At 36.4% G+C, this 13,537-nt stretch overlaps 1 protein-coding gene across 6 annotated transcripts in view; it reads right to left on the reverse strand.

Annotated features, from left to right (window-relative positions):
- The window catches only part of DENND1A (DENN domain containing 1A), a 189,070-nt gene that overhangs the window by 57,395 nt on the left and 118,138 nt on the right, over positions 1–13,537 (reverse strand). For all 6 annotated transcript variants that reach the window (XM_034067586.1, XM_034067583.1, XM_034067585.1 and 3 more), the window contains one exon: positions 12,970–13,095. In XM_034067586.1, the coding sequence (XP_033923477.1) occupies positions 12,970–13,095 (126 nt within the window). The remainder of the gene's footprint in view (positions 1–12,969; positions 13,096–13,537) is intronic.

Here is a 13,537-nt window from a genome sequence, read left to right on the forward strand (position 1 = left end):
CCATTTTTTTTCTGAACAGCTTTGAATTTTCATAGGAAAACCTTGGAGTCTTAGACTTGAAAATCTTGCAGTTGATAAATTCAATTTTAAAACAAAGAAAATGAATTGTTATTCTGTACATGACACCTTTTTCCTGTAATAAACTAATTTACAAATATTTTCAGTAATATGAGTAGTGAAAATTTTATGGAAAACAGCTACCATGGAATGGGCTGTGAACAGGAACTGTACAAAAACACAGTTCCAGTTTATTCCAAACTGCAGCTAAAATTAATGAAATAATCTAGAATAATTTCCTACTTTATTGTGAGAATCAAGCTGTGACTGGATTTTTGATTTGTTCCTTATTAAACCTCCAGGCCCTGAGAGTGTTCCTAAAGCTACAACAAAAATTTTAAAAAAGGAAGGAAACTCCAAACCTAATTTCCACAAATGAAATATACACTATAATGGTATTTTCATATTCTCTTCTCCTGTGGAATCACTAACATTTCATCTATCAGGTACTTTCCTTGTGGGTTTTTTTTTTGGTTGTGGGTTTGGGGGTTTTTTCCCAAAAAAAAATTTACCAAAACTATTTCATATAATTTCATGTTGTATTCTGGAGGATACTGGCATTATGTAACTAACAGTTTTATCCATGTTACACAACACAGCAGACTACTTTTATTATTTCAGATATACTACACCAACAGTACTTTATTAAGTCCTGGTTAAGTTTGTGGCTTTATTTTGAAAAATAACTTACTCTCTTTTGTTTTCAGAAATAAAAGCATTGCTGCTGAATCTAAAAGAATAAAGCTTAATTCAAACAAAACATTGAGTTTTGTGCTTTCCGGTTTTGCCACCTTAAATACAACAATTTCAAATTAAAGATAGTCTTCTTTTATACATATATATATTTTTTTTCTCTAGATATCTTTTTGCATATCTTGTCTATACTGTTCCCTTGTGAGGACTACAATAAAATGAGCTGCTTCTGCAACTTCCCAGCAGGTATCTGATTTGAAAATAATCACAGTTTTCTCTAAAATCCTTATACAATTTATGTCCGGATCATCTAACAAATAAGTAAAAGACTTAAATCAACATCAATGTGTACAGTTTTCTCTAACAATGCAAACTAATTGTATATCTCTAAAAGAGAAAAACATTTATTAAAAAAAATAAAAATCTAGTGAATATACCAACTATTGAGTTCAAAGCAAAGACACCACATGTGTCTAAATAAATATCAAGGAAGTGTCAGAGGTAAATGAGGAGAGACCAGGTGAAGTGTATGTGATGTGTTAATTGTATTCAAAAAAAATAATAGAGCAAGACAGAGAAGCTGAACGTCCAATTATCATAATGGGATCTACTTCACAACACATTTTCCAACTTGAAAGAGACATTTTAAACCATAGGAATTCTGCACAGAATACCTCCAGCTGTGTTCTGCATAAATCTTGCACGCTGTACATACACAGTTTATTTAAATACCAAGTCAAGTTATGACTTACAAAATGCATATTTCAGTCACAATACAGTATCTGTCACTACCAAAAGCTGCTACTCAGTGAATGAAAAGAACAGAAAACAATGAATTAAATTAGGGAAAGATAAAAAAAGACAGAATGTTTTCATTTGATGTTTTACTAGACTGAAGTAATGTGTGTTTTAAAGAACACATTTATCCAGAATTTATCTTTCACTAATGTTCTGCCCATACAGAATCAACATACTCGTGACAAAAAGTTGCCCAATTCTCTGATGATATGCAAGACCCAAACCAGAAAAGGGGCACAGTCCCCTTCCCATTTTCCTTTTCCAGAAGGCAAAAATAGCAAGTTCAAGCTGGATCCCCCTATACTCCCCAGGACTGAAGAATGGAGCTGGCAGTAGCTGGCACACTACTGAAGCTACATTCACACATGATTTCGCTAAGCCTGGGGGCAGTATAAGGATATCTCAATGTGAGACTGAAGAGAAGGACAACTCTGAAGGAGAGCAGGTCTCCTGTGCTGCCTGCCATGGGAAGCAATCAAACTGAACTGTCACTTCTGTCACACACACAAACGGCTCACTGTGCCTTTAGCCCTATAGCATTTCAGGCTTTCATTGCAGGAGCTCTATCACCTATCTGTGCAAATCATTACAAGTAATTTTGATTTCCTGCCTTTCACTTTACTCTTTTTATGCTGCAACATTACAAATGCTATGGTCCAATTCATACACAATCTCCGATGTGTATGGTGAAAGACCAGAGTGGAATAGCTGTTCCATTAGTTTGTTCATAACCTGCTTAAATACTCTTAATGTTTAGCATTACTTCATCAAGACATGCTACTGCCATCTACTTCAAAATCCAAACACCAAAATCTCTTCTAACATGTTCCTTCAAGGGAAGTCATACTTTCTGTGCAATTGTACAGCTGCTCATACTAGTGAGAGTGTGAACTCTGCTCTTTACCTACCTGTCTGAACAATCTTTTGGGGAAGGGTTTTTAGCATTTTGGGGTTTTTTTTTGGGAAGGGGTGATGTTGTTTTGGGGTTTATTTCCTAATGCCAAATGCAACTTATTCGCAGCTCATTTAAGAAACACACAAGCACTGAATGCCTTACACAGAAGCTGAATTCAGCAGTCATGTTATTTTATGGTTGGTGTTTGTTTACTTGCTTCATTGTTCTTTTCTAAGTCCCCTGCGCTTTATTAGTTCAGGAAATATCTTCAACTTTTCCTGCCTGGTGGCATTTGCACACTGCTTCATTGCTTGCTGAGACGGTGAGCTCTCAATTATAAGCAAAGTATCAGGAGGAAACACAATGAAAACACAGAAAAAAGTCAGACTAAAATACACAAAAAAGGCTTCAAACAAATTGAGAAGAAACAAAACCCTATGTATAAAATAGCACAAAAAAACCCAAAAAACAAAACCCAACCAGAGAATCAGGTGTGAAAGGCACAGAAAAATAATTTGTCAGTTGAATGTACAAATCCATCCACAGTAAAGCTGTGGTATCACAGAGCTGCTCCTCACTGTACAACCTTTCCTGGTAATAGGAAGATTTAGAGGCTTTTGAACAAAGCTACTTTTATTTCTGCAGCACCAACGCAGAAGACAACAAGTGACCCTGTCCAGTCTGATGGTTGCGACAGAGGCTGCAAAGTCACTTCTACAGTGAAACACTAGATACTCTCTTCAGCTTTCTAACAGGTTCCAACAAACTAACATAGCACAAACACTTAAATGTCAGCATGAAGCAGGTAAACATTAATAATCTCCAAAGGAGCGCTATGAACATCAGCATTATGAGAAGCACATCTGAAGGAACTCAATGCTTCATCCATTACTGCTGTTAGTGCAACACGAGATGCAAACAATTCGATCCCTCACTTTGGGCAATGTGTCTAGACTGAAGTACAAATCCATGTCCATGATGGGCTTGGGGTTTTTGGGGAGGGGTTGTTAGTTTGGTTAGTTTTGGGTGTTGGGTTTTTTTTTCCACTTTAACACATATGAGGGGCAGGAAAGTTTGACTGAATCTTTTGTGGCAGAAATGCCATATTCAGCAGAGGCTCATGCTAACCTTGTCAAATAGGATTTTTTATTACCTTTCCCTCAGAATCTTAATTTTCCTCCCTAGCATGGCACACAGAATTACACAACACAGTATCTTGTAACAGTTTGGAAATTACAAAACAATTCTATTTACTACATAACAGACTGCTATAAGAGATTAAAGAGAATGTCTTTTTGGTTTCATTAACATATGTGTATCTCAACAGATTTAGACGTAGAATATTAAATGCATTTTGAAGAACAGTAAATGCTTGTTAGAAAAAGAGCCATTTTTAAGGTTTACAACAGCAAAAGCAAAAGCAGGAACTTGGCTGTAGCAACAGCAATGCTCAGAGACAAAACACAGCACCAGGATTGAAATGAAAACAAAAACTACACAGAAAACAAACAAAACTGTCTCTCCTCGATAAATCTTTTTTCAGTCAGGGATTTTGAATGCTGGGTGGTTTGTCTTCTAGAACACTTCCCCTGAAGGGTAAAACCTAACAATAGCTACAGGTAGCTTCCCAGTGAACTTGTCAAAAACTAGGGTCTTCAAAATGCCACAAAACACAGAATCTTCACTAGAAAAAAAGTCTTAAGTTTCAGTTCTATGATAGAGAAATCCAATTTATCTCCGTTTTTATCATACAAACATAAGGTTTTACACACTGGAACTGTCAGCATCACTGTCATTGTCTACTCCTATCTGGTAGTAAAGTGATCAGGATGAGATTTAGAAACTACCATCATTTAGGCACTACTAGACTGTCTATATAGGCATATCTTTGACAGTGAATGGCACTTTGAAGAAGAGTAAAGATGGGTGAGAAAGTTTCTATTATATATACATTAGCACTGACTTTACAAGGAATGTAACAGAATTGCAAATAAACCAAAAAGCTTTATTTAATACATGCTTCTGCTCACTGTTTCCCTTGCAGTTGGGGCTGTGTTTTTTTAAACAAGTTTGTACACACCTAACACAAGCATTAGTGATCTTCCTCCTTTTTTTCTATATATGGTCAAATACTCCTAAACCCTTGACCTATGGAGACAGCTCTGGTGAAAGGCAAGATTTCATCTGTACATACTGTATACCTTTAAAATATACATGCAGAAATAAAAAGCTATGCAAAAGCTGGCTATGTAGAGGAAGCAACTGGGATGTGGTAATTACTGGGAGTTGGAAACAACTATTTACTCTTCCACTGAATAACTTAAAAAAATAATTCACCATGGCAACAATCATACTTCACAGCACATAAAGCACTGAATGCTGCAAAGCCTTTTCAAAATGAATTATGCACCAGTATGTAAGAGGCACTTTTTTATGTTACTGCACACATATTTCAACAAAATTTCCTTTTGGACTCAACTGGCATTTGCTTTTCTACTCTGTACCACACACCATCTACTTTTCTGACTTCTGTCCTACTCAGTTCTCATGGATCTGGAATTGTTGAAGGAAATTATAGTATTAAGCCTGGGCAAGAGATTGATATAAAATAATTAATACAGTGGCCTTATGTCATGCTATCACACTGCTGTTAAATGTCTCCCAAGAAACTTATCACTTTGTGTTACTGTTATCATGGTATTACTTATGAATCCAGAAAGGAAAAAAAATGTTAATAGTCTAAAAAAACAAAAAAGTAACTGTCCTCTTAAAACACTCTGAAACTCCCACTGTTGTTGGAGACCTAAATATCTCTGGGACTAATCTTAATTTTACCTTCCTTGGCCATGAATTTAAACAGACATACAGATTAACAGCTTTTTTATAAAGCATACACAGTCCTTAGCCAGCAAATATACAATGCCAGAACAACATTAATACTTTAGTTCATTATAGTTAGCTACAGCAGCCTGGATAATAAGAATCCATTCAGAGCTCATATGAGGAACAACTGTACCAAGATTGATGAGATGTTACACATAATACCCTGGGATAGTAGGAAATTGCTACTGTGCAAGTGGATTAGTGAAAAAATATTTACTTTTGTAGAAGTAAGGTACCAATTCAGTGGTTGCACCAGCGTACTGATATCGAGAATAAGCAACAGCTGTTAAGGCAGATTCTCTAGTAAGAGGTTACAACAAATACAGGAAATTACAACACTAATTTTTAATGGATACTTGTCAAGCTGTGTCCTGTCCAGAATGCAGGTGATGCCTTTTAAAAATTACTTTCAACTGCAAAGTTGCATGTCATTTCCTAAAAAATTTTGAGAAACTTTTACATCATTTGAAAGTGATCCTATGTCTCAAGGTTAAAATTCAGAATAAATTTACCCAGAAACATTAATGTTTCCAGAGTTCAGCTGTATCTCAGCAGCACAGAATGATCAAGCACATGGAAAGATCCATACAGTGATACTGATAATACAGGGGCCCAGATTCTGAGGAAGGAATTCGTAACAGGGATGGAATCAAAACTAATACCTACTAACAGTACATAAGGCAGCAGCTCATCTTACATATATTGCACTGTAGGAGCTTTACATCAATACAATGTTGGAAAAAAAGAACTGGAGAGCATCTTTGTGCTTCCTCCTACAGATGGAGTGCTGCTGTTGGTACTTGATGTAAGTGGGATCAGCTAGGTAGTGCCCTGCAGGCACCACAGGGAGGACCCACGGGCCAGCTGAGCCAGGAGGAGGGTGCAGTGGTCAGCACTGGACACTCCGCAGCACAGATAAACTGCTGCAGCACGGATAACCAGACAAGTGTTGTCTTTACTAGGATGGATAACAGAAACCCAGAAGAGAACAGGGGTATAAAGGAACTCTCCAGTAATGTCTCTACACTCCTGCACAAATGAGCCTGTAGCTTATTACACTATTTTCTTCAGTTGAATTGAATCTTGTGTTGAAAAATAAATCTTAACCTTTTATTTCCTGCTATCTATAATGGCTTTTTTCCCACTATTGCTTAATTGCAAAACAAAAAAAAATTGTATTAGCTACAATTATGAAAACTGGTAGTATGTTGCTGTCTCTAGAATGCAAACACAAATGATATAAAGGATAGCAGCACTAAAGCAGCAGTGTATACACATAAAACCATATATGCATACACCCAGTGTAGTTCAGCTACAGCACTTTGAAAACTGGAATACGATACATATTCCAGATACACAAGAGTTTCTATAATGAAATCATAACAAGATTAGATAATGCTTTGTAATGTCTTAAGCACATTGTTCTCCACCTCACAAATTAGCAAGTAACTTCACCAATGAAAGCACATTAAAAGTGTGGAAGCAGAAAAGTACACTGACTGCCTCTGAGATATTTAATCATAAATGGATGCATCTAAGGAAGATTTAGGTTAAATTTAAACCAAAGCAATTCAGAATGAGTAATCAGAAATTACCCAGTCATACAACTAACGGTTGTTCAGGCTAATAAACCTGAATAAGACTGAATAACTAGCCATGAAGGCATAAAAGAAATTAATTGCTGTTTCATTGAAGAGATTCCCTTATTGTAAGTAATTCCCATGCATTCCAGTTAGCACTGGTAACTTTTTATGATCCCAATTCAATCTGAAAGATGTAGGTTACGTTGGAATTTTCACACTCTGCAACAGTTACCAAAAGTACCACAATCACTGCAGTGCCAGTAACTTTAAATGGTTCTGTTTTGTTATTAGCATCTTAAAGCTTCAGTAAGCTCCCAGCTACTATTCCATATATTTTAAATATCATTGAGAACTAGTGGATGTTTTAAATAACAACATATTTCCTCAGTTTGAGATAGACATAGACACCTTAATTCTTGTGGGAAACATCACAAAACAGAACACCACTATTTCCAGTGAATCTGCAAACAGTGACCATTACTGGCCATGCCTTTCCAGCACTGAAAACAAAAGTTTGATTAAAATATAAAAAAGTCCTCAATAACGTATTCAGCACTAATAAGATGCTAAAATAGAGTAAGATTTTTTCTGGTTTTGTTTGTATTTTGACATTAATTTCAAAATATCCTCACAAACAATTTAATTAAACTTTTAATACCATCACAGTTCCCTTCACCCTCTTTTCCCTATTTGGAGACTTACTTTGTTTAGAAACAGTGCAAAATCTGCTGCTTAACAAGTAACCAGCAACACCCCCTCAGCAATGCACAGGGATCACAGCCCTGTTCTTACTTCATTCCAATTCATTCACAGAGAGAAAAGGCCTCTCAAGGAAAGCAAAGCAAAGAAGAATCTTGCTGGGCTTGCTGGACAGCCCTCAGAAAATAGTATGAAGCCAAATAAGCAGGAAGATAGTTCTTGCTACAGTAATGCAACTGTATTAATTGTTCACCTTCTCAGAGACCTTGCCACAAATCAGAGACATTGTTGCCACAGACTAGCACATACTGCAAATACTCAGACATCTTGCAAGTGTATAAATCCAGTATCAGATACAAAATTACAAATATCTAGCATATTCACAATCCACTAATACCAGTTTTACATGGATTTTATAAATGAAAGTCTAGATTTAGTTAATATGACAATACACACAAGAAACCATCTTACAAAAAATGCAGAGTTCATCATCTTCCTATCTAGAGTAATAAATTCATATAACTAATTCAGCCTTTTAAAAACAAACCAGGACATCTTGATTCAAATCCAAACAAATGCCAGAATCTCACGCACAGACATGTCTCTTCAGTAGTGTATTAGAATTAAAACGAGCTCCTTCTGCTCACACTGCAGTGCATATACCTCTCACCTTAGTATACCATGTATACTGTAGTGTGAAAGAGACACCAAATTTTACAGTGCCTGCATACAAGTTATCAAGGCAAACCAACAAAGTCAAAGTGAAAACTGCCTGCAGAGGCACTCAGATACTGACAGCTTTTCTGGTTAAGAATGTTAAAATTACTCCCTCTTAATTATCTGTACAAAAACCAGGAGCACTGCAAAAGCAAAATAAGCACAATAATTTTTGTCTTATAGCAATGAAACACAGATAAAATGAACCAAAATGTGGAAATAGAAATACTTGTTCAGAATCTACAGCTTTTAAAGCAAAGTACAAATAACGCAGCTTTTCAAATCTGTCAGGTTACAAAGTGTTGTTTTAAGCACATGCAGTTTCCCCTGCAAAACTCACTGGAGTGACCACACACCCAGAGAACAGACAAAACTTGTCATTTGAGAAGACTATATCAAATCTGGAGCATGCTGTTAAGCTACCCAGCTTGGTGAAAAAGCATCCACATGGCTTAGCCTAACTGTACCAGCACCAGTTGTATCACCACTATTGTATCTTCCCCTGGATGCCACTGCATTCAGTCAGGATACACACTGAGCTTACCTTTACTCACAGTTGTTAGGATGTTTGTTTCTTAACAAAGATTGCTCTTAAAACACCACCGATAAAATGTTGTCTCTAACCACTAGGTGTCAGCAAAAGAAAGTGCACAGTCAACGTCTTTGCTGCAGGAAACTTGAGTCTCATTTCCCCGTTACCAGTATATACACAACTATTTAGTGCTACAAACCACTTTTACAAACACAGTAATTAAACAGCTATTTCTGTTGAAGATTACCTACTTTTGTGAATTAAATATTTAGAAGATAACAACATTCCTCCTGCAAACAGCAAAAAATTAGAAATTAAGGAAAAAGTCATTCAAATGAACAAAATGCTCATGGCCAGTGTCACTGTCAGAAATTTAGGTAATATTCATGAAGGTAATCTGCCTCAGTACAGTCAAGTAAATACACTGCTTCTACACGTTTTACTGTACTTACTAACAAGAGGACAGTGGAGACTGTAAGTACATCACATGTAACAGATACTCTTCCACACTTAAAATCCGGCCTCAATGCAACTACAGAAAACAAATACACAGTAGGAAACATAATTGAACTTCATTACCTAAATCTTGCAATTAGACTTGCAAACTGTAGTATCTGGTTACGTCTTTACAGGCAAAAGTTCTAGTTAACTGAAAGCCTCAAAGTGTATGGCAACACTAACTCATGCACTTGTGGTTTGCTGGTTCATATTGACATAAAATATATTTGTATCTTTAAAATAAAAGCTTATGAACAGAGTAGGAGCTCTTATCACGCTGAAGTATAATGTGAATTTAAAGTCTGCTCTGTGACACATTCTGAGCCTAGAGAATAATGAAAAATAGTTTCCACCACCTATCCCAAAAAGTCAACTTGTACTAGATGAGGTGGACTATGAAATTAAGTTGTCTTATTGAGACAAAAAGTATGAAAGGAGGAGAAGCTGCTGCTGCTTTGAATTTATTTCCTGATTAGAAATTATTTTAAATGAACAGTCAGATTTTTCCAATTATGGGACATCAAATGCAAAGAACCACATCATGTCTGGTGTTGCTTATACCTCATTTTTACACGTGAGGGTGGCAAGAGAAAAATCACAATGGAGGTATTTGAAAATATGTACTGTTCTTAGAACATATTTTCTTTTTGCTTTTCTATTTGTCTCGGACACACTGAAATGAGTTTACTTGCAACTGTTACACCAGTTAACAGTTTCAAAATATTTTCTCACGGACACTAAAATTTTAAAGCAAATTATGCCACTGTGGGCAGTAGATTGTGATGCATCAGTGGAGAACAATTAAAGAGCTGCTGCATACACTTTAATATTCTTCCACTATTCAACAACTCCCACCACTCTGTATACAAGATGTGTATCACGACCACTCCGAGTACCTGTTAGTGTGTGATCCACAAACCCAGCAAAGTGAGCTCATCAGCTGACAGGAAATAACAATGAACAGAATGGCTGTAGAGAAGATGGAATTGCACGAGCATACACAAGACTATTTCAAGTGCAGCATTTGAAGCGCAGCACAAGAGAGAAACACAGGGATTTAAATTACAAGGTGCCTTTACTAATTGCCAGTTAGAATACTTTGTTATTAAATTAAAATCACATTTTCTTTTCTGAAGCTAGCAATACGTTTCCTAATTGTTTTACTCATTACACACTACTGTTTAGAGTTTTGCTGCATCTTCTTAAGATCAGGTTTTCTAAGAGTACTAAAGTAATTTTTAAGTGTGATGTTCCTAGCACTAACAGAAGTCTCTTGGCAATGGCATTTATTGTTCGCATATTCTAAATTGGAAGTGAGGTATAAAGTAGCTGTATGACCTGTCCAATACCTAACAGGATGTCTGTGGTAAAACTGGAAACAGAATGCTGGTCATTTCACTCTAACATGTTCAGCACAAGAAACACTTGCAAATTTTCTTTATCTAAATCTTAATATAGAAATGTATAACCAGAAATTGAATTAATTTAGTATATAGAAGGACTTGGCAAAGAAAGCCCTGAAAACTTCCACTTCCTGATTATTAAAATTGGATTTAATGACATATTTGTGCAATTACGTTTACAAGTTTTCTTTGATGGAATGATAAGCAAACCAAACAATTTCTTTTACTTCCTCAAGACTGCTGTCCCTCAAAGTTGCACTTTCCAGGGGTGTGCCATTGTCAACTGATTCTGAATGTTCATCTTGAACATTCAGCCTTCAAAATACCAGATGGTATTTCCAGAAAAGCAATTTAGATTTTTATTTTTCTTCACAAAACCCTTAACTAGTTAATCTCACACACATATCCAGGCAAAGCATACACCAATATTCCCAGAGTTGCCTGGCAACTAGTGGGAGGAGCACTGGAGAACAAGGAAGCCTGCATGGATGAAGGGAAGTCAGTATCTCCCCAGCACAGATAAAGGAGGCTTACAGCCAGAGTGCCTTGCTAGTTTCATTTTTGTTATTTATATGTACAACATTTTAAACACTTCCCATTATTACACCTTAAATGCTTTAAAAACCCAACACTTAGACCCAGACAATCACAGACAAGTCAAAACAATTTATTTTTAATACAGACACAACACACGGATTCCCCCAGTAAGCTATGGAAGGACTCATGCTGACTTCAAAAGTAATTTCTGAACCCTGAATATGAATTGCTGGAATGATGCTCATTTGATGGTGATAACTAGACTGCTTAAAATTCAGAGTAAGCTATTTTTTCCTTTGGGTTGTAAAAATAACAACACAAACTATAGTACTGAAGAGACTTTAGTTACTGAAACATCCTGAACCTTAAGAAACGCTATGCTTGTAGTCCGACTGTTTTTTTCCTTTAACACCATTATTAAAATTAGATATATTGTCTGCAAGCAGATTTCTTCATTAATCTTCACAGAGCAGAAGAATGCAAAATACAACACCTCAACTAGTAAGCCTTCATTTTCAGTCCACTCATTTAGCCTCCCCCCTTACACTCAGAACTCAGCTTCTCCCAGGGGTATTCAAACTCTCCATTGCTACCAGCAATGTTCCATTCTGCCTCCCAATGCTTACAGATGAAAGAATGTATTAAGACAAAAGTACGTTTTGTCCTTGACAGAGATCTTCTTGTTAAGCAGCCACAGGTCTTAAACAACGGTACTTCAAATGAGCATTTGTGGTGCACACGTTTTAGTTCCCCTGATTCAGGAATAGGAATAATAGGATATTTTGGAAATATTTTGTGGATTGCTCTGCAATTAGTACTTTTCATCCCTATATATCTGGGACATATCTCAGGACTTACACCTGAATATTCTGATACTACTTACCCAGTCTCTAACTGACTATCAGCAAAAGATACACACTTTAAAAGGAACTTACAAAGTACACAACAGCAAAACCAGAGTGCCACAAAACATGTGGAAAAACATTAATTTGTCTGCACTGATTTGTATCAAAAGTCCATGAAGCTACTTGCAGTAAGTCAGGAACAGATGCCTCACTAGAAGCAATAAAACATAAGATGAAGTACAGAAAAAACCTTCCCTTCTCAGATGGCACTTAATTGTTGCAAAATAGAGATCAGCTCTGAAACAAAACCAAGAGATAGAATTTTCCTAACGGATCATTTATCGTCAATAGTTACAACTCCAGACATTCTTCGTATTTCTGTAAAAGCATAATTTCTTTACTACTTATGTTCTTAAACTTCATGATTCCATAAATATGCACATATCACAGTTAAGCATAAATAGCATAAAAAGTATCTTACTACCTTTAAAATAATACAATGAACACCAGGTTGTGCAGAGAGAGAAAACGGCCCATTCTACACTAGTCTCCTATGATCATTAATTTACACATTCTTATCATCTCTTGTCTAATTTAACTGTCTTCAAACCCAAGCAACACCAATAGTGATTTTCTCCCCGTGTGATTGATCATGCTTGTTACACCTCTTTCTGGTTTGGAAACTGGAACACTGTTCTCACTACTACTCAGCCAGAGAGTCACAGCACTGGCCTTAGTAAAAAGCAGGCTATACCACACTTTGAAACCTTAAGTTTCCCCACCACAGCTGCAGATTTACATCTCTTATGCTTAAAGAGTTCCTACTTACAGGTTCAATTTTCAGGGCATTTCTGTAGCTCCCAAAGAAAGATGCTTGTGCTTTGAGAAACGCTCTCGCAACACCATCTCCAGTGGTTGTAGAGACTTTCTTCAATCTGCTCTTCAGTGCAGAAACCTGAAATCACACAACAGGACCAGATCACTCTCTTATCAAAACCAAAGCCTGACACGCTGGGGCACTGCTAAATGAAAAATGTGCTAACCACAGCAGCAGCAATGACAAAAAGTGACATGGTGAATTCAGAGTTGAATTTTTCAGTTCTAAAAGCATTACTTTTAAAGCTGTTTTGCTTCTCTAAGATATGGTTGGATTCTATTCAGAAACTGATCGGAAAATAAAAAAGCTCCATTTCAACCTTCCCTCCAACTTATAATCAGCTGTTAACATGCTGTTGAGTACACTCTCTTGCAGGTAGTCCACGAAGATCTGCATCTTGATTAGGATCCATGGAAGAATTTAAGCTAAATTAACATCATCATTTCAAACATCAAATTAATAGGGAAACTGTTCAGCGCGATCAGGCCATCCATCACCACCAAAGCTAAGAACAGATTCT

Source organism: Melopsittacus undulatus, chromosome 11 (assembly GCF_012275295.1).
Source record: "Melopsittacus undulatus isolate bMelUnd1 chromosome 11, bMelUnd1.mat.Z, whole genome shotgun sequence".
In the NCBI taxonomy this organism is placed as follows: domain Eukaryota; kingdom Metazoa; phylum Chordata; class Aves; order Psittaciformes; family Psittaculidae; genus Melopsittacus; species Melopsittacus undulatus.